The sequence below is a fragment of the Hyperolius riggenbachi genome, chromosome 1 (assembly GCF_040937935.1).
Source record: "Hyperolius riggenbachi isolate aHypRig1 chromosome 1, aHypRig1.pri, whole genome shotgun sequence".
Classification (NCBI taxonomy): domain Eukaryota; kingdom Metazoa; phylum Chordata; class Amphibia; order Anura; family Hyperoliidae; genus Hyperolius; species Hyperolius riggenbachi.
The window spans coordinates 305,181,706-305,209,615 of NC_090646.1; the positions used below are offsets into that span (position 1 = coordinate 305,181,706).

At 42.6% G+C, this 27,910-nt stretch overlaps 1 protein-coding gene across 1 annotated transcript in view; it reads left to right on the forward strand.

Annotated features, from left to right (window-relative positions):
- Positions 1–27,910, forward strand: part of LOC137509098 (semaphorin-6B-like) — a 729,870-nt gene that overhangs the window by 37,126 nt on the left and 664,834 nt on the right. The window contains exon 2 of the mRNA XM_068233804.1: positions 14,473–14,571. Within this exon, the coding sequence (XP_068089905.1) occupies positions 14,473–14,571 (99 nt within the window). The remainder of the gene's footprint in view (positions 1–14,472; positions 14,572–27,910) is intronic.

Genomic DNA, 27,910 nt, shown 5'->3' on the forward strand with positions numbered 1-27,910 from the left:
GTACATACATCAGAAGATTTGCCCTGTCTTGTAAATGCCCCTGAACATGATTTGTTAATAACCCTGCTGGAATCAGCGACATCTAAGTCTGATCCTGCAGTTTTTAGTGAGAATCCAGTAACTATGAAGTCTAGTCATGATGAATTTTTTTTGCCCAGTTCTGGTTTCGGTCCTGTCTTGACTGACTTTGAGGTTCGCAGTTCCTTGACATGCCCAGAGGTTTCTCTTGTGCCGGTGTGCCCAGATGTGCTTCGTATGCCAGACTGCCCAGATGTGTCTGTGTTAGCGTGCTCACGTGCTTCCCTAGTGGAGACATGTTCTGATGTTGCCGGTTGGCCTGCATGCCCGGAGATGGTTCTGGTCCCTAAAAGCCCTGATCTTGATGTTTGTCCTTGTGACCCTGACTCTGGAGTTGCCCTGGGTTCCATAGGGGTTCTTGATAGTTCTCCATGTGAGCCTAAGGGGCGTTCTGACCTGTGGGGATCTCTTTGGAGCTTCCAAGTGTTCTGGGAGATCTCTGAGGAAACTTGTCCTGGTACCTTGGACTGGTTCAACGGTGGGTTTTGTGTTGGTAGGGACAGTTCCGGTGGGCATTGCAAAGGCTTTGGCGTTTTTGGACAGTCCTTGGAAGGCGGTGGGTATCGCGCAGAGAGTTTCTTGGGGTTGTTTTCTGGAAGTCGTGGTTCTGATGGGTGTCACACTGAGGCTTGTAGTGCTGACGGGCATGGTTCGGTAGGTTCTGGTTCCAATTGGTCTAGTTTTGGTGAGACTGATTCGGGAATTTGGTTTTGTCGGACGGATCCGACCTTCATGAATTTTCAGTCAGATCAGTTTGCTGGATTTCCCACTTCTGATTTTTTGGTTTGGGTGGTTCAGGAGAAATATGTCAGTTTTCATAGGCGTCCAGAGGCCGCGTTTAAGGGAGGGGGTACTGTTATGATCGCTTCTGCAGCGTTTACTGCTGACTGCACTGGTATTGCAAACCAAGCAGTTCTAATGTCATTACATGCATTTGCTTGCATAGTTTGGTTTGCACTTAAACTAGTTGCTGATTCCATCTGCAGTCGCTCTGAAGTTTATGACAGTTTAATATGCTTTTGTGTAAACAAACATTGTCTGCTGCAGTGGAGGGGCGGTCCCTTTCCTGCAGGCTGCATATCATTGTCTGCCTTTTCCTGCTATCAGCCTGTGATTAATTACCATTCACTTGTGTGGGAATCTGCAGGTCTGCTCCCATTGGATGACCTCAGTATAAAGAACTGCTTCCTGCAATGCCTCATGGGCTATCATAGTTTCAGACTCTATCTGTTACTCTGCTCGTGCCCCACCTCGTTCCTGGTCCGTGTGGACTGCGCTGACTCCTGCGAAGGGGTCAGCGAGTCCTCCTAGTTCTGCTCTTGTTCTAGAAGTTGCTACTTGCTTGTCTTGTGTCATATATTGGTTCATCGCCAATATATACGCTTACTTGCGCATTTTGTTATTTTCCTTGTATTCGTGTTACGTTAATATATCAGTGTCGCTGATATATACGTACACGAACTGTTTATTTCCTGTGTTCAGCTAGTCAGTTTTCCAGCACGTTTTGGTAGTTTGCGCGTATCGTGAACACCCGTGCTGAGCTAGTTATCCTGTTCCTGGTCCTGTTTGTGGATTGCGTTCATCTCTGCGAAGAGATAACGAATCCTTCTGAATCCTGTTCCTGGTCCTGTTTGTGGATTGCGTTCATCTCTGCGAAGAGATAGCGAATCCTTCTGAGTCCTGTTCCCTGTATTACTTCAGTCTTAGTCAGAGTTCCTGCTTATGTCATATATCGGTTCATTGCCAATATATACATATGTTAGTCAGACGTTACGAATAGTTTCATTGATAGCTGTAATTGTAATACGCTAGGAAAACATACTTATTGTATATTTATCTGTGTTACGTTCATCTATCTCGATCCTGCTATTTCCTGTCTCTCCTGTCCTGTCTTTGTGAGGCACGCCATCGCCGCAACGCATTGGCTGCCTCATTCCAGTCTGTCTGGTTTTGGACGCTTGCTGTCGCTAAGTAATCGCTAGCTAGCAAGCGTTCATTCTGTCTACCTGTCCTGATCTCCTCAGTCCTGGTTTATGCGCTCAGCGCTACCTTGCGCTGAGACGTTATTACGAAAGTGTTTGTGGCTGTTCAGATCTGCACCGGCTCTGTGCACCACAATCTCCTATTGGAGTCAGTCCTCTCCTCCACTAAACTGGGGATATCCTGATCCCTTGTGCTGGTGTGTGTACCTCCTTCACGTCAGCTTATGTGTTGTATGCTGACTGTGGAGATTACACCCCCAAGCTTAACAGCCCCAAATTTATTGCTTTGCTTGGGGCCCTGTGTGGTCTTAATCCGACTCTGGTAGTATCCATGTTTTTATTTACTGCATAAGACCACAGAGGCAGGTGATCATGTAAACAGTATTCTCTGTCTCACAATTAATAAAGGATTCTATTTTATACTCAACAGTCCCCCCGCTATCCCAAAAGGTTTGGGTCTTATGTACATACGGACATGCCTTACAGCCACTGCACTTATACATTCCCTTTAATTGGGTCTTATTTAGCCACGTACTTGTACTTGGAGCAGGGCTCATTTTGTACTCACTATTAACCAGCATATCTTTTAGATTTGTGGATCGTCTAGCTGTTATTTTGGGAAGAGGGTCTATTATCTCTTCTATCTGTGAGGATTCCGTTAATATATGCTAGTGACGGTCTAGTACCTGATGCAGTTTTTCCCAGTGACCTCCATATGTGGTAATCAATCTAATTTATTATTTGATTTCTGTGTGTCTTTTTCCTCTCTGTCATTTCTAGTCCTCTCTTTCTCCTGTTTTTTCTGCTGTCTTAATTAGTTCATCTCTATCTCTATCCCATGCTTTCTTTAGGGCCTTCCTCAATATTTTATGTTTTGTTTTTTATTAAAAAATATGTTTTTTATTTCCCTACCTTCCCCCTAAATTGACCCTAGACTACATTGCATTCTCTACATCCTAGGTACTCAACGTGTGGTATCCCAGGGGGTATGTCTCTTGGTTCCAGGTGGTACTTTGGCTTGATATACTTAACCAAGATTAACACATTTTTAGAAAATGATAAATTTTGTTTAAACAAAACCCAATTAGTGTTTTAGCCAATTAAAAGCAATAGTAGATGCTTGGAAATTGTTTAGAATCAATTATCATGTACAACAATTAAATACATATTTTCCAAGGGGTACTTGTGAAAAGGCTTACTATGCTAGGGAGTACTTGGTGAGTACAAGGTTTTAAAAGGGGTACATGCCAATAAAATGTTGAGAAACACTCCTCTACATAATACATAGGAAACAAGGAAGCCCGCACGATGTCCTAAAATCAAGATCCTTTATTGTGGACGTATCCCAAAAAAATTACATATTTTCACACACCTCTGACTGACATGTTTCGGACCAATTGGTCCTTAATCATAGCTGAGATGACATGACACAGAATTGCCTTATATACCTTCCTCCTATGGAGGAGGTGGTCCCTTCAATCTGAGACCCTCCATTAACCCCACAGACAGGAAGGGCTATTCACAATACCATTATGACCAGTATTGGACATCAGAATATATACCATCACCTGTCGTTATAAACACAACAGAAAAATAACATCTGATGGCCCATAATCTGTTGCATATGCATAATAAAACGTTAGTATATAAAATCAAATAATGTACACTAAAACTGAGAGCTGGACAGCTACAGTACAAAAAGTGCTAAAGTGGCAACCGGCATTCAAGTAAGTAAAGCTAAGTCCCAACCGGAGTTCAGGCCTTTGGGGAGTCTAGTACCCAATCTAAAAATCCATAGAGCCTCATGGCTCATAAGTCGTTTGGATATATCTCCACCCCTTTTGTTCTGAAGTAGCCTTTCCAAGCCATGAAAGGAGAAAGAGGACATGTCGCTATGATGAACCTGGCGAAAATGTTTCACCACGTTTGAAACATTCGCACTCAGCCAACCCGGACCACAATAATGTTCCCCTATTCTAGCGCATAAGGGTCTGGTAGTACATCCCACGTATTGCAGGGCACACGCACTGCAAGTAACAAGGTATATAACATTTGGGGTCCCACAAAAGGAACTTCTTGATTTATTATCCTTAGGACACAGTTTGGGAGTTCTGGGTCAGAAGATGGTGGACTATTTGGGAGTCACCCATCCAGTCACCCAGATTTTTCATCACCTCCCTAAGATCCATAAGCCGGGTGTTCCCCCAGAAGGCAGGCCCATTGTGATGGAATTGGATCTCTGGGGGAGCGCCTGAGTGAGTGGGTAGACTTGATGTTACAACCCTTGGTGAAACGCCTTCCGGGTTTTATTAGAGATACAAAACATCTTCTTTCTAGTTTTAACAACCTTATCTGGAGGGAATATTATACATGGATAACCATTGATGTTAAGGCCCTTTATTCATGTACTGTATACCCCACAGTTTGGCCATTGAGGCTATTAAACATCATCTTGTCAAATATTCCGCCTATCCTGATAATCTCCAGACCTTTATTTGTTTGGCCGTCGAGTACCTCCTGACCCGCAATTATTTCATGTTTGATGGCGGCTTCTACCTCCAGAGGTGTGGCGCCTCCATGGGGGCAAAATTTTCTCCATCCCTAGCCAACCTCTATATGGGGTGGTGGGAGGAATGCCACATCTTTGGGGGTGGGGGCCGCATTCAGGGGGATGTTGCGTGGTCCCTGAGGATATTCATATATTCATGGGATATCTAAATTCTAATGCCCTTAACCTGCAGTTCACTTCCAGTTGGAATGAGTTAGGAGGGGCAAAATGCGAGCCAATTCTCGGAGTAGGGACCAGCTCTTGGAGAATATGGGCAGTAATGGTGCCAGCAGCTCCAAGCCAACTTTTGTTACAACCTATAGTGTTGAATATAATAAGATTGTCTCTATCCTTAAGAAATACCTCCCAATATTGGAGGGGGATGAGGATTTACAGTGATGTGAAAAACGATTTGCCCCCTTCCTGATTTCTTATTCTTTTGCATGTTTGTCGCACTTAAATGTTTCTGCTCATCAACAACCATTAACTATTAGTCAAAGATAACATAATTGAACACAAAATGCAGTTTTAAATGATGGTTTTTATTATTTAGTGAGAAAAAACACTCAAAACCTACATGGCCTTGTGTGAAAAAGAAATTGCCCCCTGAACCTAATAACTGGTTGGGCCACCCTTAGCAGCAGTAACTGCAATCAAGCGTTTGTGATAACTTGGAACGAGTCTTTTACAGCGCTCTGGAGGAATTTTGGCCCACTCATCTTTGCAGAATTGTTGTAATTCAGCTTTATTTGAGGGTTTTCTAGCATGAACTGCCTTTTTAAGGTCATGCCACAACATCTCAATAGGATTCAGGTCAGGACTTTGACTAGGCCACTCCAAAGTCTTCATTTTGTTTTTCTTCAGACATTCAGAGGTGGATTTGCTGGTGTGTTTTGGGTCATTGTCCTGTTGCAGCACCCAAGATTGCTTCAGCTTGAGTTGACGAACAGATGGCCGGACATTCTCCTTCAGGATTTTTTGGTATACAGTAGAATTCATGGTTCCATCTGTCACAGCAAGCTTTCCAGGTCCTGAAGCAGCAAAACAACCCCAGACCATCACACTACCACCACCATATTTTACTGTTGGTATGATGTTCTTTTGCTGAAATGCTGTGTTACTTCTACGCCAGATGTAACGGGACACGCACCTTCCACAAAGTTCAACTTTTGTCTCGTTGGTCCACAAGGTATTTTCCCAAAAGTCTTGGCAATCATTGAGATTTTTTTTAGCAAAATTGAGACAAGCCTTAATGTTCTTTTTGCTTAAAAGTGGTTTGCGCCTTGGATATCTGCCATGCAGGCCATTTTTGCCCAGTCTCTTTCTTATGGTGGAGTCGTGAACACTGACCTTATTTGAGGCAAGTGAGGCCTGCAGTTCTTTATATGTTGTCCTGGGGTCTTTTGTGGCCTCTCGGATGAGTTTTCTCTGCGCTCTTGAGGTAATTTTGGTCGGCCGGCCACTCCTGGGAAGGTTCATCACTGTTCCATGTTTTTGCCATTTTTGGATAATGGCTCTCACTGTGGTTCGCTGGAGTCCCAAAGCTTTAGAAATGGCTTTATAACCTTTACCAGACTGATAGATCTCAATTACAGTACTTTTGTTCTCATTTGTTCCTGAATTTCTTTGGATCTTGGCATGATGTCTAGCTTTTGAGGTGCTTTTGGTCTACTTCTCTGTGTCAGATAGCTCCTATTTAAGTGATTTCTTGATTGAAACAGGTGGGGCAGTAATCAGGCCTGGGGTGACTACAGAAATTGAACTCAGGTGTGATAAACCACAGTTAAGTTATTTTTTAACAAGGGGGGCAATCACTTTTTCACACAGGGCCATGTAGATTTGGAATTTTTTTTCTCACTAAATAATAAAAACCATCATTTAAAACTGCATTTTGTGTTCAATTATGTTAGTTAACGGTTTTTGATGAGCAGAAACATTTAAGTGTGACAAACATGCAAAAGAATAAGAGATCAGGAAGGGAGCAAATAGTTTTTCACATCACTGTACGTAGTGTTGTACAGCAGGGCGTACGTTTTGCCAGTAGGCGCGCTCCTACCTTGGCTCGAGCCTTGTCCCCGAGTTTATTTGACTCTAGACCTGGGACCTCCACTTGGCTTAATTTACCAGGCTCGTACAGGTGTGGAGTTAGGACATGTCGTTATTGTAATGTACATATGCGAACACGAGTTGCTACGTCAACTTCTAACGGGCACAGGTTCCCAATTAAACAATTAATTCATTGTGGGACCCCAAATGTTATATACCTTGTTACTTGCAGTAAGTGTGCCCTGCAATATGTGGGATGTACTACCAGACCCTTACGCGCTAGAATAGGGGAACATTATTGTGGTCCGGGTTGGCTGAGTGCAAATGTTTCGAACGTGGCGAAACATTTTCGCCAGGTTCATCATGGCGACATGTCCTCTTTCTCCTTTCATGGCTTGGAAAGGGTACTCCAGAACAAAAGGGGTGGAGATATATCCAAACTACTTATGAGCCGTGAGACTCTATGGGTTTTTAGATTGGGTTGCGTTTATAACGACAGGTGATGGTATATTCTGATGTCCAATATTGGTCATAATGGTATTGTGAATATCCCTTCCTGTCTGTGGGGTTAGGGGAGGGTCTCTCCACGGGAGGAGGGTACATAGGGCAATCCTGTGTCATGTCATCTCCGCTATGATTAAGGACCAATCGGTCCGTAACATGTCAGCCACAGGTGTGTGAAAATATGTAATTAATTTTGGATACGTCCACAATAAAGGATCTTGATTTTAGGACATCGTGCGGGCTTCCTTGTTCACTGTATACTATTGGATTGGCTGTCCTGGCACTGTACTGGTTCGGTGTGAGCGGTCCTTTGGTGTGTTCCTTCTCTACATGATACATACATAGACATATGTCTATGGCAGGGATTAGATTATGAGCCCTTTTGTGGGACAGCTAAGTGACAGGCTGTCTTCTCTACAGCACTGCAGGAGATCGCAGCGCTGTATAAATATATTTTCTTCTGTAAATGAAATCAGCCTGTCAGCTCTGATCACGGGCTGGCAGTCTGATCACTGCGTCTTCTTTGTTTACTGACGGGACCTCGCTCTCATGCGAACTCCTGTCTAATCTCGCTCCTCTCGAGATTATGTCATATGGCGTGCGTTCCTCTCAAGATTATGTCATATGGCGTGATCGAGGACTGAGAGAGCCACTATGCAGCCACCATCGTGCGTTAGGCAGTCGCAGAATTTTAAAGTGGAATGGAACAGCTAATTCTACTGTCTGTTTTCTAATTGTACTTTTATGTGCAGACAATCTATCTTGCATCCTCTGTGTGGTTTGTCCAATATAAAGAAGGCTGCATGGACACTTAAGGGAATAAATAACTTATTTTGAATTGCAATCATGTTGATATATATATATATATATATATATATATATATATACACACACACACACATATACAGTGCAGCCTATAATTATTCATACCTCTGGCAAATTTTGACTAAAACTTACTTTTATTCAACCAGCAAGTCATTTTTTGTCGGGAAATGACATGGGTGTCTTTTAAAAATATTAGAACAATGTACAAGAGGCATTATTGTGGGGGAAAAAACAGTTCTCAGCTTTTATTTACATTTGAGCAAAAAGTGTCCAGTCCAAAATCATTCATTCCCTTCACAAACTGTCACAGTTTGTGGGAAAATCCACAGTTCTATACTATTCCAAATAGTACAAGCTGTTCGACAGCATCCTAATTACTCTGATTAATTGGGAACAGCTGTTTTAATCATCTCAACAGGTGAAAAACAGCAGTTCTCTGCAGTTGAGAAAAAGAGAGAACACCAAGAGCCCAATATAGTGTAGTATGTACTGGTAATGTATAATTGGAAGAGTAATAATATTAATTTAATACTCACAAACCAGGGTTATCAAGTAGGCAACCACTGTCAAAGCAGGTGGAGAGATTGTCCTGACCCCACTCAGGATTAAAAAGTCGCTCTCTATAGAAGAAGAAGGAAGGGTACAACCCTCCACCAAGGGTGGACTTGATGTAGATAGTAGGATAACAGAGGTGCCAACAGGATAAAAAACACTAAAAGAATTTAGAAACCCATCTTGGTAATAGAGGAGGTAGTGGTGGACTTACCTCCTCCAAGCAGAACATACAATTGTGGATTTTCAGTCAAAACTATTTTATTGGATACTCCAAATAAAGTGCAATGCATTTTGCGGGATACAAACCCACTTCATCAGGCAATAACAGATAGGAGTAAACAGCATCTGCCAGTATCATCAACACTGAGCACCTCTGTAGAGGCTGTGGCTGCTCACAAGTTAGGAAAGGACTACAAGCCCATTTCTAAATGTTTTCATGTTACAGTGGCCACAGTGCAAAGTATTATTAAAAAAAACAAGATGTTCCGCACTGTGGAAAATCTCGTAGTCGTAGTAGTACGTAGTCTGAAGCCAAAAGTGACCAGGAGGATAGTAAGAGAGGTGAAAAAGAATCCAAGGATCGCCACCAAGGCCATCCTGGTAAATCTGGGCTCTGTTAGTGGCAATGTCGCAAGGCAGACAATCCAAAAGACACTGCACACTGCTGGGCTCCAAGGATGCAGACCAAGAAAAATGTCACTTCTCCAGATAAGGCACACAAAAGCTCGCTTGGCCTTTGCAAATGCTCATCTGGACAAAGAAGAAAACGTCTGGTGTTCTGTGTTATAGACACATGAAACAAAATTTGAATTGTTTGGCCACAATGATTTATTTGGTGTAAAAAAAGGAGAAGCCTTCAACCCAAAGATCACCATCCCCACTGTCAAACATGGTGGTGGGAACCTAATGCTTTGGGGGTGTTTTTCAGCCAATGGACCAGGGAACCTAATCACAGTAAACGGCACCATGAAAAAAAGAGCAATACATGAGGATTCTCAAGGACAATGTCAGGCAGTCTGCAAAGAAACTTGGCCTTGGGCACCAGTGCAAATTTCAGCATGACCATGACCCAAAACACACAGCAAAAGTGGTGAAGAAATGGTTAGCAGACAACATTAACGTTTTGGAGTGGTCCAGCCAGAGTCCTGACTTGAATACAATTGAGAATCTGTGGAGGGAGCTAAAGATCACAGTGATGGCAAGAAGACCTTCCAACCTGAAAGATTTGGCACTCATTGCTCAAGATGAATGGGCAAAAATTCCTGTGGAGACATGCAAAAATCTGGTTTGCAATTATAGGAAGCGTTTGATTGCTGTAATAGCTAATACAGGCTTTTCTATTGATTATTGAGAATGAATAATTTTGGACTGGGCACTTTTTGCTCAAATGTAAATAAAAGCTGAGAAATGTTTTTACCCACTATAATGCTTCTTGTACCTCATCTTATTATCTTTTTGAAGACATCTATATAATTTCCCATCAAAATATTACTTGCTGGTTGAATGAAATTAACTAAGTCAAAATTTGCCAGGGTTATGAATAATTATGAGCAACACTGTGTGTGTGTGTGTGTATGTATGTGTATGTATATATATATATATATATATATATATATATATATATATATATATATATATATATATATATATATATATATATATATATATATATATACACATACATACATACATACATACATACATACATACATACATACATACATACATACATACAGTATACATATAGGGCGCATTTTTCTGTTTTCCTTCTGTGCTGTGCAAAACTACTGTTCCACTTAAGAACTAAAATTCTGGATGGTGCTGGTCTTCATCTTTTGTTCAATGCACAGCACTGTCTTAATGAGGTCAGGTTCTACAGACACAGCCTGTAGCCCATTATCTGGGTGGGCGCTGAGCCCCAGAGCCGGGCCCCCAACTGCTTCCTTTCCCCTCAGGCCCCTCTCCCCCAGTTGCAGGGGCTGTTGGGGAGATTGTTATGCCACTGCTTACAAGGAAAGATTAGATAAAATGGGTTTATTTATTTTAGGAGAAAAGAAGACTAAAGGTGTCCATACACTTATAGATTTGAAGCAGATTCAACCATCAGATAGATTTCTGTCAGAGCCTGTCAAGTCGAATGAGGTAGTGAACGCTAATGTGGATATTGGGAATGCTGTAGATGTGATATACTTGGACTTTGCAAAGGCCTTCGACACTGTTCCCCACAAAAGTCTGGTACAAAAGTTGATGATGCAAGGAATGGGGAAGAGTCTGTGTGCATGGATAGGGAACTGGCTAATGGACAGAAAACAAAGAGTTGTGGTTAATGGATCATACTCAAAATGGGAGACTGTTAGCAGTGGGGTCCCACAGGGGTCTGTACTGGGTCCAGTGCTCTTCAATTTATTTATTAATGACCTAGTAGATGCAGTAGTGAGCAATGTTGCTATTTTTGCAGATGATACAAAATTGTGCAGAATCGCCAACTCTCAAGAAGATGGGGACATATTGCAAAAGGATCTGGATAGGATGGCTATATGGGCGCATAAATGGCAGATAAAATTCAATGTTGAAAAATGTAAAGTCACGCATTTTGGTCGTACCAATGGTCTAGCACCATACAAAATAAATGGGATACAGTTGAGGACATCATACTTGGAGAAGGACTTAGGAGTACTCATCGACAACAAGTTAAATAATCGTACTCAATGCCAAGCCACTGCAGCTAAAGCTAACAAAATTTTGGGATGCATTAAAAGGGAAATAAAAACTTGAGATGCTAGCATAATATTGCCCCTGTTTAAGTCTCTAGTAAGGCCACTTCTGGAATATGGAATTCAGTTCTGGGCACCACATTACAGGAAAGATATTGCCGTCTTAGAGCAGGTGCAGAGACTAGCAACAAAATTCATACGTGGGATGGAAGGTCTCACTTACCAGGAAAGGTTAGATAAACTGGGTTTATTTAGTCTAGAGAAAAGACGCCTTAGAGGGGATCTAATTAACATGTATAATTACATCAGAGGGCAATATAAAAGCTTGGCGGATGAGCTTTTTGTCCCTAGGCCTTCTCAAAGGACTAGAAGACATGATCTGCGCATGGAGGAAAAACGTTTTAGCCATTTATTTAGGAAAGGGTTCTTTACACTAAGAGTGATTAAGATGTGGAATGCATTGCCACAGGAAGTAGTTATGGTAAACTCTATACCTGCATTTAAAGGGGGCTTGGATGCTTTCCTTGCGTTGAAAGACATCCATGGCTACAATTACTAGGTAATGCCTAATGATGTTGACCCAGGGATTTTATCTGATTGCCATCTGGAGTCAGGAAGGAATTTTTTTCCCTTTTGGGGCTAATTGGACCATGCCTTGTAAGGGTTTTTCGCCTTCCTCTGGATCAACAGGGATATGTGTGGGAGTAGGCTGGTGTTGGTGTTGTACTTTGTTCTCAGGTTGAACTCGATGGACGTATGTCTTTTTTCAACCCAAATAACTATGCAATTATGTAACTATGAATCTGACAGGAATCTATCTGATGTGTGCCACACACTAGGAACAGATTTCCAATAGATTTCAGAATTAAATCTATTGGAAATCTATCTAAATGCATTATTGGACAATTTGATCCAATGCAACTCTATGGGCCATGGCAGCAGATCGACCTAGATTTTCCATCCTGTCAGATCAAATCCATCGAAATCGGCCACGAATCGATCGATACAGTTGATAGAATCAATTTCTGCTCGATCGATTCTATAGAATTGATTGATGGCTGAAATCGACCAGTGTATGGGCCTCTTTAGAGAACATATATTTAACATGTATAAATACATCAATGGGCAATATAAAAGCTTGGCAGATTAGCTTTTTGTCCCTAGGTTTGTGCAAAGGACTAGGGCACAAGATGTGCGCTTGGAGGAAAAAAGTTTTGCCATTTATTTAAGTAGGGCTTCTTTACAGTAAAATTAGTTAAAATGTGGAATATCTTACCACAGACATTATCTATGGAACATTCTGTTCCTGCGTTTACCAGGGGCTTTGATACTTTCCTTGCATTCAAGGACATCCATGGCAATAATTAGTAACTAAGTAGTTCCCAGAGGTGTTGATCCAGGGATGTTATCTGATCACCGTCTGGGGTTAGGAAGGATTTGTTCCCCTTTTAGAATTAATCGGCTTAAAGGGAAGGTCCAAGCAAAATAAAAAATGAGTTTCACTTACCTGGGGCTTCTACCAGCCCCATGCAGCCATCCTGTGCCCTCGTAGTCACTCACTGCCGCTCCAGTCCCCCGCTGGCAGCATGCTGACCTCGGAGGTCGGCGGGCCGCATTGCGTACATTTTTACGCATTCCCGCTAGTGCAGGAACATTAACACATACATTTTTATGCGTTACTGGTTCAATGCGTACATTTTTACGCGTTGCACCAGTAACGCGTACAAATGTATGTGTTAATGTTCCTGCACTAGCGGGAATGCGTAAAAATGTACGCAATGCGGCCCGCCGACCTCCAAGGTCGGCAAGCTGCCAGCGGGGGACTGGAGCAGCAGTGAGTGACTACGAGGGCACAGGATGGCTGCATGGGGCTGGTAGAAGCCCCAGGTAAGTGAAACAAATTTTTTTTTATTTTGCTTGGACCTTCCCTTTAACCTCCCTGGCGGTTTATTTTTTTTGCCAAATTGGCAAAAATCCTTTTTTTTTTTTAAAAAAAAAATTTTTGTTTCATGTAAAGCTACCAGAGTGGTAGCTACATGAAACACCACTAGAGGGCGCATGTGTCCCTCTAGTGCGATCGTCGCCGGCATCTATAGCAAACAGGGGAACGCGTATATAACGCGTTCCCCTGTTTGGCTTCTCCTGTCGCCATGGCGACGATCGGGATGACGTCATGGACACCCGATCCAGCCCATAGCGCTGCCCGGAACTCATTGGTCCGGGCAGCGCAGGGCTCTGGCGGGGGGGGCCCTCTTTTGCCGCTGCGTGCGGCGATCAAGCTGTGCGCGCGGCTAGCAAAGTGCTGGCTGCGCGCACAGCACTTTACAGCATGGAAATCGCCCCACCAGGGGCTGAGATCTCCCCCGGCGCGGCATAGCCCGAGCTCAGCTCGGGCTTACCGCCAGGGAGGTTAAGCCCTGTAAGGGTTTTCACCTTCCTCTTGATCAACTCAGATTTGTAAGGGTGCAGGCTAGTGCTTTTATCATATTTTCTGGTTATACTCAGTAGAAGGATTTCTTTTTTCAGCTCAGCTAATTCAACTCAGTTAACTGTTAGTATGAAAAGTTATTTTGTAGGCAAGTTTAAAATAAATAAAATGTTTCTTTAATTGATTAAATGAAAATGGCTGTTACATTCTGGATGACTCCCGTATTGTACAAAGCAGGTCACTTTGGCATGCTCTCTTCCCCACACTGCGCCTGACCTGGGTGCCGCCATAGATGTAATGTTTTTGCGTCTATGATCACACAGCCTTTTAAACAGTGTAATTCGTGTGTCGGGATAGTCAGACCCCGAATTACTTCTCTCACTGAGTTGCTACCCTCTGAGGGAGAACAGTAATTAACACCCTGTGCCCAACTGACCGTGAGGCCAAAACACACCTACTTCGTAACATATATGTTTATCTTTATGACTAGAGTTGCTGTTGGAATCTGGGCTTCCTTATTAGGAAATCTGGATAATGCCCTTGAGCACTTTTATACCTGGATAAAATCATGAGTCAAGCCAGAACGAGGAAGTATTGGAATCATATGAAATCTTATGTGGAACGCAGCTATGTGACTCGGGACATGTAGGTTCTGAAGTGCTTTGGCATTTAAAATTATCCGAGTTTCTGAATAAGTAAACAAACATTCATACAGCAACACTATTTATGACAATGTGTTGTAATGTCAACATTCTCTTTTGATAATTGAAGCCTTGCTTTTTTCCCCTTTAGGATGAGTGCAGAAATTTTGTGAAGGTTCTCCTTTTCCATGACAAGACCATATTTGCCTGCGGAACCAATGCTTTCAATCCAGTGTGTGCAGACTACAGTGTACGTGAGAAATGGGACTATTATTATTCTGTCTTCTCTGCTATTAGCACTACATTGACATAAAGTTTTACAAGTAAAATACAAATAAATTCAAAAAGAAAAAAGGTTTGAGAATCTAAAATTTTCTAAAAGAGCAGGCAGAGAACTCAATTGTGGAGGAACGAGCTGAAGCTTAGATTTAAAATGCATTATTTGCTTCTGCCTTTACCAAGGGGATACTCTTGTCTCATAATACAGCTCTGGACTGCTCCCAAGCCACCTCATTCAGCAAGAGGGGAAAGTAAGTTTAAGTAAAGCACTTGGCCCAGATAACATCCACCCCTTGGTATTGAAGAGTTGAAATCCGTTATAGATATTCCACTTTATTGTGATTTCTAGGATTCTTTTGAAGTGGATCAGTTTCCTATGACTCGCATACAGCTATTGCTTTCCTCTTACTTCAGAAAGGAAAATAAACCAGAATGAGGATCCTAGGTGATCACCACAGTTTCCTTTCAGGTCCTTCATCCCAATCTATGGCACAAACTTCACTTCAATATACAAATACAGTAGCAATAAAAAGTATGTGAACCCTTTGGAATTATATGGATTTCTGCACAAATTGGTCATAAAATGTGATCTGATCTTCATCTAAGTCACAACAATAGACAATCACAGTCTGGTTAAACTAATACCACTCAAATAATTAATTGTTTCCCTGTTTTTATTGAACACACCATGTAAATATTTACAGTGCAGATGGAAAAGGTATGTAAACCCCTAGACTAATGACCTCTCCAAGAGCTAATTGGAGTGAGGTGTTAGCCAGCTGGAGTCCAATCAATGAGATGAGATTAGAGCTGTTGGTTACAGCTGCCCTGCCCTATAAAAACACACACATCAGTTTTGAGTTTGCTTTTCCCAAGAAGCGTTGCCTGATGTGAATGATGCCTCGCACAAAAGAGCTCTCAGAAACTGCTATGATTAAGGACCATTGTGTGTCCGAAACATGTTAGCAGACATGTGGTGTCGGTTTTTACTGCTACAATAAAGATTTTCTATTCTTGCTGGATCATTGAACGGAGCATCACCTTCTTGGATAAATGTCTACTTGGGGTAAAGTTGCCTCATTCTCGCTCTGACTGTCTAAGGTGGACGGTTTGAGCGGACTTCACCATCTCTGCACAGAAACTGGAAAAGGTTATAAAAGTGTCTCCAAAAGCCTTGCTGTTCATTAGTCCATGGTAAGACAAACTGTCTATAAATGGAGAAGGTTCAGCACTGCTGCTACTCTCCCTAGGAGTGGCCGTCCTGTAAAGATGACTGCAAGAGCACCGCACAGAATGCTCAATGAGGTGAAGAAGAATTATAGAGTGTCAGCTAAAGACTTACAAAAGTCTCTGGCATATGCCAACATCCCTGTTAGCAAATCTATGATACACAAAACACTAAACAGAATGGAGTTCATGGGAGGATACCACAGCTGAAGTCACTGCTGTCCCCCCAAAAATTGCTGCATGTTTAAAGTTTGCAAAATAGCACCTGAATGTTCCACAGCAGTACTAATAATATATTCTGTGGACAGATGAAACCAAATTGAGTTGTTTAAAATAAATGCACAACACTGTGTGGAGAAAAAGAGGCACAATACACCAACATCAAAACCTCATCCGAACTGTGAAGTATGGTGGTGGGGGCATTATGGTTTGGGGCTGCTTTTCCCCAAACCATGATAGCAATCCATCAGGGCTTGGACGATGAACAATGATAGCGATCCGTCAGGGCCTGGACTGATTGCTATCATCGAAGGAAAAATTAATTTCCAAGTTTATTAAGACATTTCGCAGGAGAACTTAAGGCCATCTGTACACTAGCTGAAGCTCAGCAAAAGATGAGTGTTGCAACAGGACTATGACCCAAAGCATAGAAGTAAATCAACAAAGGAATGGCTTAAACGGAAGAAAAAACACCTTCTGGAGTGGCCCAGTCAGAGTCCTGACCTCAACCTGATTGAGATGCTGTGGCATGACCTCAAGAAAGTGATTTACACCAAAACATCCCAAGTATATTGCTGAACTGAAACAGTTCTGTAAAGATGGATGGTCAAAAAGTACTCCTGACCGTTGTGCATATCTGATCTGCAACTACAGGAAATGTTTGGTTGAAGTTATTGCTGCCAAAGGAGGTTTAACCAGTTATTAAATCCAAGGGTTCACATACCTTTTCCATCTGCACTGTGAATGTTTACATGGTGTGTTTAATACAAACATGGAAACATTTAATTATTTGTGTGGTATTAGTTTAAGCAGACTGTGATTGTCTAGATCAGATCACATTTTATGACCAATTTGTGCAGAAATTCAAAGGGTTCACATACTTTTTATTGCTACTGTATTACAATTTGAGCATTTAAAGCCAATGGGTACCGCTAATAAAAAAAAAAAAAAAAAAAGTCAGATACTCACCTAAGGAGAGGGAAGGCTCGGTCCTAATGAGCCCTCCCTCTCCTCTCCCAGTGCCCTCGGTGCTGCGCTGGCTCCCCCGTTCGCGTCCGCCGCCGCAGGGACTTCGGAGGTCTTCGGGAGCACTCGGGCTTCCGAAGACAGGCCGCTCCATACTACGTACGTGCGAGCGCGTAATAGAGGGCGCTCGCGCATGCGTAGTATGGAGCGGCCGTGTCATCGGGAGCCCGAGTGCTCCCAAAGGCTTCCGAAAGCTCCCTTCGGCATGCGGAAGTGGCAGTATTTGACCGAACTGGTCGAATACTGCCACGGGGGATCCTGCGCGGGACCGGGCACCGGGAGAGGAGAGGGAAGGCTCATTAGGACCGAGCCTTCCCTCTCCTTAGGTGAGTATCTGACTTTTTCTTTTTTTAAACATTCACTTTAACATTACACAGTGTGGCTGCTTATTATACTTCATGGGGCAATTGCTAATTTTGGTATGTGTGTGTGGGTCTGTGTTGATGGCCAGAACAGCTTTGGGGAAAAAAAAGAGTTCCTGTGCTTGGACCCCAGCGACCCCATGGAAGTAGATTGAGGTTGTGGTTGCCCAGGTGGATGGGATCGCTGCAATCCTGAGCACCCTGGATTGCAGTCTGAAGAAGAACAGGAGGTTAGAAGATAAGAATGATCTTCTCAGCAGCTTAGCTTTTGTATGTCCCTAGTGGAAGCGCCAGCATACCATACAATGATGGAGGAAACAACCATTGTTGGGCCTTTTTCTGCAGTTTGTAGGCTTGTGCTTCCTACCTTATGTCGCTGAAAATGGTGGTACCCAGGAGGCAAGCGCTAGGGACTCTAGGGACTTGAGAGCCCTCAATGAGAACTGGGGGGAGTTCAGGGGGATTGTTCCTGAGGTCGATGGTCAGGTCACAGGTTTTTACTGCATTGAGGACAAGCTTATTGTCCTTCCACCAGTTGCAAATCCTCTCAATTTCCTGGCAGTAGACTTGTTCCCCTCTAGTTCAAGAGGCTTGTGATGGTGGTATCATCTAGGAACTTGATCACCTGAATTATTAGTTAGTCATTAGAGTTGTTCTCTGAGGTACAGACGTTACAGTATAGGGAGAACAAGATTGGAGACAGGACACATCCTTGGGGTGCTCGCTCCTGTGTTGGTGGTTTTCACACTCAAGGTAATAGTGTCAAGCTTCACCACTTGAATCCTGTTTGTGAGGACATCCTTCAGCCACTTGCAGAGGGTGGGATTCACGTTGAGTTGTATCAGCTTGTCATAGAGGATGTTGGGGCTGATAGTGTTGAAGGTCGGAGCTAAACTTGAGGAGGAGAATCTTGACATAGGTGTCTGGTTTGTCAGGTGTTCCAGATGTGTCAGGACCAGCTTTTCAAAGAGGTTCATGACATTCGAGGTGAGAGTGATTGGTCTGAAGTCTTTGAGTGCTGCAGCACCTAATTTCTTTGGGAATGGAATTATGAAGGACTTTTTCAGGGAGGAGGGGACCTTGCATTCCCTTTAGGTATTGAGAGATCAGGGTGAATAGGACGGGCCAGCTGGGAAGTGCAGGTTTATAGGCACACCATCCGGGCCTGCAGCTTTCCATGGAGCTAGATTGAAGAGAAGTTTCTGGACCACACCATCTGTTAGAAATCATATAGTGTTATTTTCTGACTGCTGGTGATAGTATTGAGTTAGACTACCCTGGACTTCCACCATCCACCAGCTGGTGGCCTGTTACTACTGTGTTTAAGGACTTGCAGTTCCCGTTTTGGCCTGTGGGTGCTTCAGGAGCACTGTGTGCAGATTCACACTATCCGCTGCATCCTGTTGTGATTATACATGGACTATTTAATATCTGCCTTTTCCTCCTGCTAGTGGCCAGAACTTTGTCGTTGCTCCCAGGCCTGAGTGTTCTGGACACTCCTGTAAGCCTGATTCTGATCCTGTACTTGTACCTGCTCACTTGTTGCTGAAATTACTAGCTCGTCTTGACTCTGTCTTTTTGCTTTTTCCTTTGTACTAAGCCTTCATCTGCTAAGCCTGTTGCTGATGCTGCCTTCCTGTCTGACTCTACTACTGCCTGCTCCTTTGATAGCGTGTATGTTTGTATATATCTGTACGTTGTATATGTTTGTTATAATGCATGTATGTTGCTTGTAAATAGATTAAATAGTCAAGGTATTTGGTCTTATCTATGCACACTGCATTTCCTGGTTTGTGGGCGATTCCTTGTATATTATTATTATTATTATTATTATTATTAATTTACAAAGCACCAACATATTCTGTGGCACTGTACAAAGTAGGAAACAAACATGGGGTACAAAATAATACAGACAATGGTATACACCAAAATATGAAATACAGACTTATATTTCATATTTTGTATAATATATAAATGTATAACACATTCCAAGAGACAAGGGGTGATAGAGCCCTGCCCTTGCGAGCTCACAATCTAAAATATATATCTTGTATTGGAGTGATGGCATGTTGTTTTTGTAAATTGTAAATTTACTATAGTTGTTGTACACCAGTGGTTCTGGATGCAAGGGTGGCTTCAGGGACATAAAGAGATAATTTGCATGTTTTCAGTCGCAGGGTATTGTTGGTAACCACAGACTTGGCTTGGACGCACTGCCAATGCGGATGCATGTAGGAGCTGCTTCATGAATCGGCCTCTTTACAGCACCTCCCGCTCCCTTTTGGCACTCATCTACCCGCCTGCATTCACCTAGAGCTGCTGCTGCCTCCCATGATGGGTCCCAAATGCCAGAATGCAGAGGGAGATCCCAGCATATCAGAGCTTTTTATCAGGCAGACCAGGGACGCATGTAGCCAAAATGGCTGCCGCTTCACCCGCCCATGAACCACAGACTCCAGGCAAGACCCAACAGGGCAGGGACACTGTTATCAGGGCGGACTTGCCTCAGCTATATCAGAACCTGGAAAAGGTAATCAAGACATCTAATCCAGAGACAGGAAGAGAGATAGGGCCATATGCAATTCACTTTTTTTCCTGAGTTTTCTCCTAGGTGATATTTTTACAACTTGTCATAAAAGGTCTTTTAAGCCACCAGCAAGCAAGAAAATACTCAAAATAAAATTGATAGTGCTTTTTCACCAACTTTTGGGTACTTTTTCAATTGTAAAATGCTAAAAATTTAGTTTAAAGAAAAGATGAAAATGATCTCCTAGGAGATCTCCTAAGGTAAAAAAAAGGAATTGCATATGGGCCATAATGTCTGAGATTTCCTCGCTGGAGGAGTGCCTGGAGGGAGTCAGAGCTTATTGGACACAGACAGACAGTGAGCTTGCAGACATGAGAACAGACATTGCTTGGCTCGGAGATGCTCAGGAAGACAGGAAGAATCGAGACAGGCAAAGTAACCAGCGCATTAGGGGCATTTCTGAGACTCTCACCGAGTTAGAACAGCATATTACTGACATGTTTGCTGGTCTTTTTCCTGACACACCAACTTCAGAATTCAGAGCAGTTAGCGCCAATTCACACTTATGTAATTAGCGGGTGATTCCCACTAATCGCTAATGCACTAGGGCTTTTTAAAGCGCTAGTGTTTTGTTATCCTATGGCAGTGTTCTCACTGCCATGATTGGCGCAGATCGTGGGCATTTTGTGATTAGCGCCAATCGCAAACGTGTTACCTGCAGCATTTTCTGGGCGATTCTGGAGCGACCGCAGTACAGTGCTTATAAAGCGCTGACAGCAGTCGCTCTGAAATTGCGGAAGTGTCCAGTGATTTTTACAGTGCGAAACGCAGTAAAATCTCTTGCGCAAAACGGAAGCGCAAAGTGCTCCCGCTTTGCCTTTTTAGATGTGAACATAGAGCCATAGAGTGCATAGGGCAGTACAGCCGAAACCAAAGGAGGGTGAACCACCACGCAATAACACTTCGCATCCAGACCTTGTTTCCCACTTATGGACCAGAGCAGTTTTGATGTTTTAGCTACCGGTATGTCCCTATTTAACTATTTTCGCTTTTGGATGTAGCTGCTACGTCCAAAAGGCTGCTGAAATGCTGCTGCACGCCCTCGTGCTCCCGTGCCACCGCCCGTTAGCCCGGAGATCAATGAATGGGAACACAGTTCATATTCATTGATCTAAGTCCCCATTAGAAAGACCGATAGCTTCTTTCGGAAGCCACAATCTTTCTGAAGAAAAAAGTTTCCCGTCCTCCATTTACATCCTGGAAGTGAGAGCGCTCGCTTACAGGACTAAAAAAAATATATTTTTGACTGTGGCCATCTTGTGGCCAAATAGTAAAACTACATCTACATACATTTTTTAAATTTAAATACAATTTATTACATTTACAATTAACTGTTTACCCCTCACTCTCCAAAAAAATACCCAAATATTTTTTTTATAAAAAAAAAAAAAAAAAAAAAAATACAATAAAAAAAAAAACATAATTAGTTACCTAAGGGTCTGAACTTTTTTTTATATGCATGAGAAGAGGGTATATTACTAATATTTTTTAAATTATAAGTTTGTAAATAGTGAGGGATGCAAAACTGAAAAAATGCACCTTTATTTCCAAATAAAATATCGGCGCCATACATTGTGATAGGGACATAATTAAATTTTGTAACAACCAGGACAAATAAGCAAATAAAATATGTGGATTTTAATTATGGTAGCATATATTATTTTAAAGCTATAATGGCCCAAAACTGAGAAATAATGATTTTTTTTTCACTTTTTTCTTAATATTCCCATTAAAATGCATTTTGAAAAAAATAATTCTTAGCAAAATGTACCACCCAAACAAAGCCTAATAAGTGGCGGAAAAAACATCTAGATCAATTCATTGTGATAAGTAGTGATAAAGTTATTGGCGAATGAATGGAAAGTGAAAATTGCTTGGATAAGGTGACTGAAGGCTGAAGTGGTTAATAGCAATAACTTTAACCCTACTTATGACACCTAAATGAAATATATATTGTTTTTTGCAAGACTAACTAAGCTTTCATTGTATGGCATTTTTCCCCTCGAACAATTTTGTTTTCCAAACATTTTAATGGAGGAAGAAAATAGAAAAAAAAAACACATTGGGCTTGATTTACTAAGACAAATAGCGTACGTTATCCGAGCTAAGACGCCTTATCGGAGATAATTATTATTATTATTATTTATTGTATTTATAAAGCGCCAACATATTACGCAGCGCTGGACAATAAATATATACAATGATACAAGGATGACATACATAGGGTTATACACATAGAACAAAGTTATACATACAAATTGTACAAAATACATGATCATGCAATATGGGCTGGTTAGGTAGGCCCAGTAATACAAGTACAGGCTGTCATAGGACAGGAGCACATGATCCTGTAGATTACACTAAGGAGTGGAGGACCCTGCCAGAGGCTTACAATCTAAAGGAAGGGGTGGAAACACTAGGGGTGGCTGTTAAATATTCCTTAGAGATTTACTGTGTGGTAGGAGGTGGGTAGGCCATCATAAAGAGGTGGGTTTTGAGGGCTTGCTTGAATGTGTTGAAAGAGGGAGCAAGTCTGATGGGTGGTGGAAGGGCATTCCAGAGGGTGGGGGCAGCTCTTGAGAAATCCTGCAGGCGGGCATGGGAGTGTGAAATGCGTGGGGTGGTGAGGCGAAGGCCGTTGGAGGAACGGAGGGGGCGACGGAGATAACACACCTAATCAGAGTTAACACGACTTATCAAAATTAACATGCCTTATCAGAGTAGCATAGAGAGTGCTTCGAACCTGCAGGGGCTCAGGGCAGAATGAGTGGATCTCTCGTCATTGCCAATTAGCAGGGATAAGATTGTAGCACTCGCTATGCTACTCTGATGTGTGAACTTTGATAAGGTGTGTTAATTCAGATAAGGCATGTTAACTTTGATAAAGCTTGTTAACTCGGATAAGGCATGCTATTTGTCTTAGTGAATCAAACCCATTATTTCTCAGCTTGACCAATTCTAGTTTAAAAATAAAAATTGCTATTGTAGATTAAAACACATTTTTGGGGGGCTATTTCTACTGTTTATCACGAAGCTTAAATTATTTTCCTATCACAATTTATGGGGAAAATATTTGATTCTGAAATAATGTTGCAGTGTGCATATTTCACTATGAACTGAGAAAATAAAAATATTTTTACAGGTAAAAATCAACCCAGCTCAGGGAAAATATAGTCCCTTTCACCATTTAGTGCTGTAGGAGTGTTATAAATTGCATGGAGATTGTGCGTTGCACATGAAGCAACGCACAAACCCGCAACAAGGCAGAAATGTTACTGATAGGAAAGAACTGAAAAACCGGGAATAAAGAATAATGGAGATTTTATTAGTAATGAAACAAAGTAATATGCTGTGCATTAAACTCATGCACAGCAACAATGAACAATGTCTTGCAGGCAAATGTATTCAATAGTATACACGTAATTCAGGGTATATACAAGGGCCTCCCTGCATAAGGTGATTTATGCAGAGCAAACCCAGTGTATATAATGTGTGCAACCTGACCCTGGAATCTGATAAATATATACACAAGAGATACATACAACATGAAATGCAGGACACAAAAGACCAAGCAATGGAAGGTCAACAAGCATAAGTCATAACCAGGAGATCAAACAATACCAGTAATCGCTTAGGCTAAGAATCGTCAATAATACAAGCACAAGGTCATACACGGGAGGACTACAGAGCATAGGGATACAGGATAGCTAGGAACTTCTCCAGGAACAAGGAACTCGGAACAGGATGGCTAGAACAAGGAACAATGACCTAGCAACAGGTGAATGTTCAGGTGTGTCTTAAATACCATGCTGAGAGATCATGTGACAGTCCAGACCTCCTCCTAGCAACAGTCTGTGGAGAATTACCATTCCTGGAGAAGTGAGCCCTCTGCTGGTGGGCAGAGAGAAGTTCATGCTGCCAAATCCCTGAGGAGAACGATGACATTTGCTGGTGAAACAAAGGTAGTTCATTCATGACATCACCAACAGATGCAGATTATGACAAGGAGATAGTGCTGGAAGTTTGCACAGGAGCAAGCCCAATCGTGCACAGCTGTGCTTCAGTTACAAGATGTATATCTACGTCCTTGTTGCTTAGATGAAGTCACAGAGGACGTAGATATACTGTAGTGGGGGGGAAAGTGGCTAAGGTCTGGGACTCATCTGATCTATCTTTCCGTGATGATAGTCTCGCTTTCTACCCTGACCTACCTCCAACCACGCTGAAGAGGAGATGCGAGTTGAAACCCCTAACTTCAGTGTTGATACGCCACAAAGTCTGATACCAGTGGGGTTTTACCTTTAAATTGGTGATTCTTTATAATGGGAGACAAATTCCAGTTTATGGCCCGCATATGATCAGACACTCTCCAAAAGCTGGGACTGGAGGATGTGAGCCCTCAGCACAACTCCCCAGCTCAGGGTTCTGCTCGCTTGTCGCCACCTCGCCCACTTTGGCCTATGGTGGCTTCATGGTGGGAGGGTAAAGCTGGCAGATCTTCACAAACGTCAGCAAATTCCACTAGTCCCACTCCTGACTAACTGTCCTACAGGCACTCCTCATCTCCTCTTTAGCAGTAATAGATATGTCTGGTCTCATCTCTTATCGGTATAACTCATTAAATGCTGCAGATCTGCTGTCTACCAGCTATGCAATTAGGCCTCACTATGTTCCTGCCTTGTGCCAGCGGGGTATCCATTTTCTGAGCACACCGACCCCACGAAAAAGCTGTGATTCTTAGGGCACAGCTTACAATGCTAAGATTAAAGACAGGACTGTTCTTTCAGTTTAAATTTTTTTTTTATGTTACTATTCATGTTGAATGTCTTGTGGTTTGAACTACAATGCAGTTTATTACTTCTCTCAATGATTCAGAACTTTGTAGGCCACCTAAGTCATGTTCTTCTTAGCCTTTCGCCTCTCTTATGATGCAAATAACTCCTGTTTTGTGAAGCCATTTTTCGCCTTGCCCTTCTATATCTTTACTTAATTTCTACCACTGTTGTGATAATTGAGAGCCCTTCGGGCATCCCAGTCCATACTGATCTCTCACCCTGCAAATTGTCTCTCATTTCTCATAATGTTAAAGGCTAGATTTCCCCAAATAAGTGACAATTGGCCAGTATTGCATATAAAAACCTGGAATGCGATATTTTAATGTTACAAGAGACTCACGTTAAGTGTGGCTATGAACCTAAATATTGGCGGAGAGAGGGCACTCCTTTTACTTGCATCCCTACAGTAGTTATTCTAGAATATATGTTATCTTCCTGGATGCAACGGTTCTAGACAAAGCCCAGAATCAGAATCAAGTTTATTTTGCCAAGCATGACTGGGTCATGCCCGGAATTGGGTTGGGCACAGACAGAGAACTCAGCAACAAAAAAGGCAACAACAAAACACTAAAACAACCATGACATCTAACAACCAAAAACAATGGATGGATGGCGCATTACAGTGAAAAACCATAGTACAGTAATAGGTGTAGCTTTAGCAAAGTAAGGCACTAAGTGGGACAATGGCGGCGGGAAAACAAAAACACAACCCGTAGATGACCTATCTCCCATACCGTTGGAAACATATGATCTGACTACAGGCCAGAGGGAGGGAGCCAGCGAATGGAATTCAAGAGTTTAACAGCAGCAGGAAAGAAGGAGTTCATATGCCTAGCTGTCTTGGTGGAAATGGTCCGTAGCCTTCTGCCGGATGGGAGTACATTAAAGTAGCGGTGGCCTGGGAGTGAGCGGTCATTTGCGATCCTTTGTGCTCTGGAACGCAGTCTGGAGTTGTAGAGGAAGTAAAGCGACCTCCATCATGACTGACCCATTAGAAATTTCATGGTCAGACCATGCAATGGTCCAGGCCACGATCTCCACCCAGACAACCCCCTTTAGCTTTCGCTGGTGCCTTAATGAGTCACTTTCTCTCAGAAATCGAGACCTCAGCCACCATGAAGTCTATTATAACTAGTTTTCTATCCCTAAATCACGCAGACGATACCTCGCGTAATGTACATTAAGCCACACTGAAGCCCCCTGTGCCTGGAGAATTTATAAAGATTGCATCCAGGAAGAAGAAATCTTCTTTCTATTGGATTAAAAAGCTCCAAACACAATTTAAAACCATTGAATTGGAGCATGCTACCTCAGGCTGTTCCGCCACCCTAGAAGCCCTTCTCACTCTCAGTCAAGAATTAGTCTCTTTTGTTGTCAAAAGCTGAAAGATCTCTTTGGTTGACAAACCAAACATTTTACAACAAGGCCAAAAGCTGCCAAAAAACAGACTTTTTCCTCTAAGAGGCTCCCGAGTTCAAATGACCTAAAACCCCTCTCAGATTATTAAGCTCTTCTCTGAATGCTATGCTAAGTTATATGATGGCAGTACGACAGAGAAGGACAAAGTTAAAGCCCCAGACTTCCTGAATTTCCTGGATGGTCTATTGATCCCTTCCCTGAAACTTGATGACAGAGCTTTGCTCAATGATTCTATATCTGCTAGGGAAGTTATGGATGTTATTAAGGCCCTGAAGTTTTTTAAGGCCCCTGGTCCACATGGATATACGGCCTCTTTTTACAAAACCTTTAAAGAAATGTTGGCACCTGAATTAGCTTCCCTTTTTAACAAAGTGCTCTCGGGGTCTGAAAACTTCCTCCCTGAGTTTCGTGGTGATTCCCAAGCATGGCAGGGATAGTGCAGTGATCTCTAATTAAAGATCTACAGGAAAAATGGAACGCACTATAGTGCATTACCAAAAGGGTGGTTTTATTCACAATAAATAATATACTCACAAGGTTAAAGTCACAATACGCCTTTCAGCGGTACAGCCCACCGCTACACACTCGACCAGTAGGACGACAACACGCTGTGGCCAGCAGCGCAATCTCGGTGGACAGGGAAGCCGTCTCGCTGTGGGAGTGGGCGTGGCTGACAGTCAGCGTGCGTATGACGTTATGACGCGTTTTGGCACTTCGATCTGTCAAAGGTGCAGAGCGCCGAAATGCGTCATGTCATACGCATGCTGACTGTCAACCACGCCCACTCCCACAGCGAGACGCCTTCCCTGTCCACCGGAGATCGCGCTGCTGGCCACAGCGCGTTGTCGTCCTACTGGTCGAGTGTGTAGCGGTGGGCTGTACCGCTGAAAGGCGTATTGTGACTTTAACCTTGTGAGTATATTATTTATTGCAAATAAAACCACCCTTTTGGAAATGCACTATAGTGCGCTCCATTTTTCCTCTAGATCTGTTCACATTGCCTTGTTACGTGGAGCAGCACAGTACATTAGACTGAGGAGTGGAGAGGAGCTGTGAATGTGACTGTACCCTTTTGGATAGAAGCGCAAGGACATTTGGTTTTCATCTCTAATTAAAGGCCTATCTCTTTAATTAATGCTGATATAAAAAAGTGTTGGCCAATAGACTAAATTCTATTAGCCCTAACGTATTCTATCTGGACCATTCTGGCTTTGTGTAGGGCAGGCAGACAACAGATAACATCAGAAGGGTGGTCGGACTGGTGGAGCAGATGCTCCCTTCTGCTCCTCTTGCTGAATGGAGAGAAGGCCTTTGACAGGGTTGATTGGAGGTATTTCCGCTTAGTGCTCCAAGGGTTTGGGATTGGAGGAGAGTTTATAAATAGGGTGTGAAGTCTTTATACAGGGCTGTGTGCTACAGTCTGTAATATGGGGTGAGAGTCTGAAATGTTCCCAAAAAAGAATAATACAAGACAGGGCTGCCCTCTCTTCCCTCTTCTTTTTGCCCTCGGCATTGAACCATGTGTCATAGTGGATAGGAATTCTTTGGATTTATCTGGCATTAGATAGATGGGTAAAGTGGAATTCAAAATTATGCTTTTTGCAGATGATACTATGTTTACCCTCTTGAATCCCT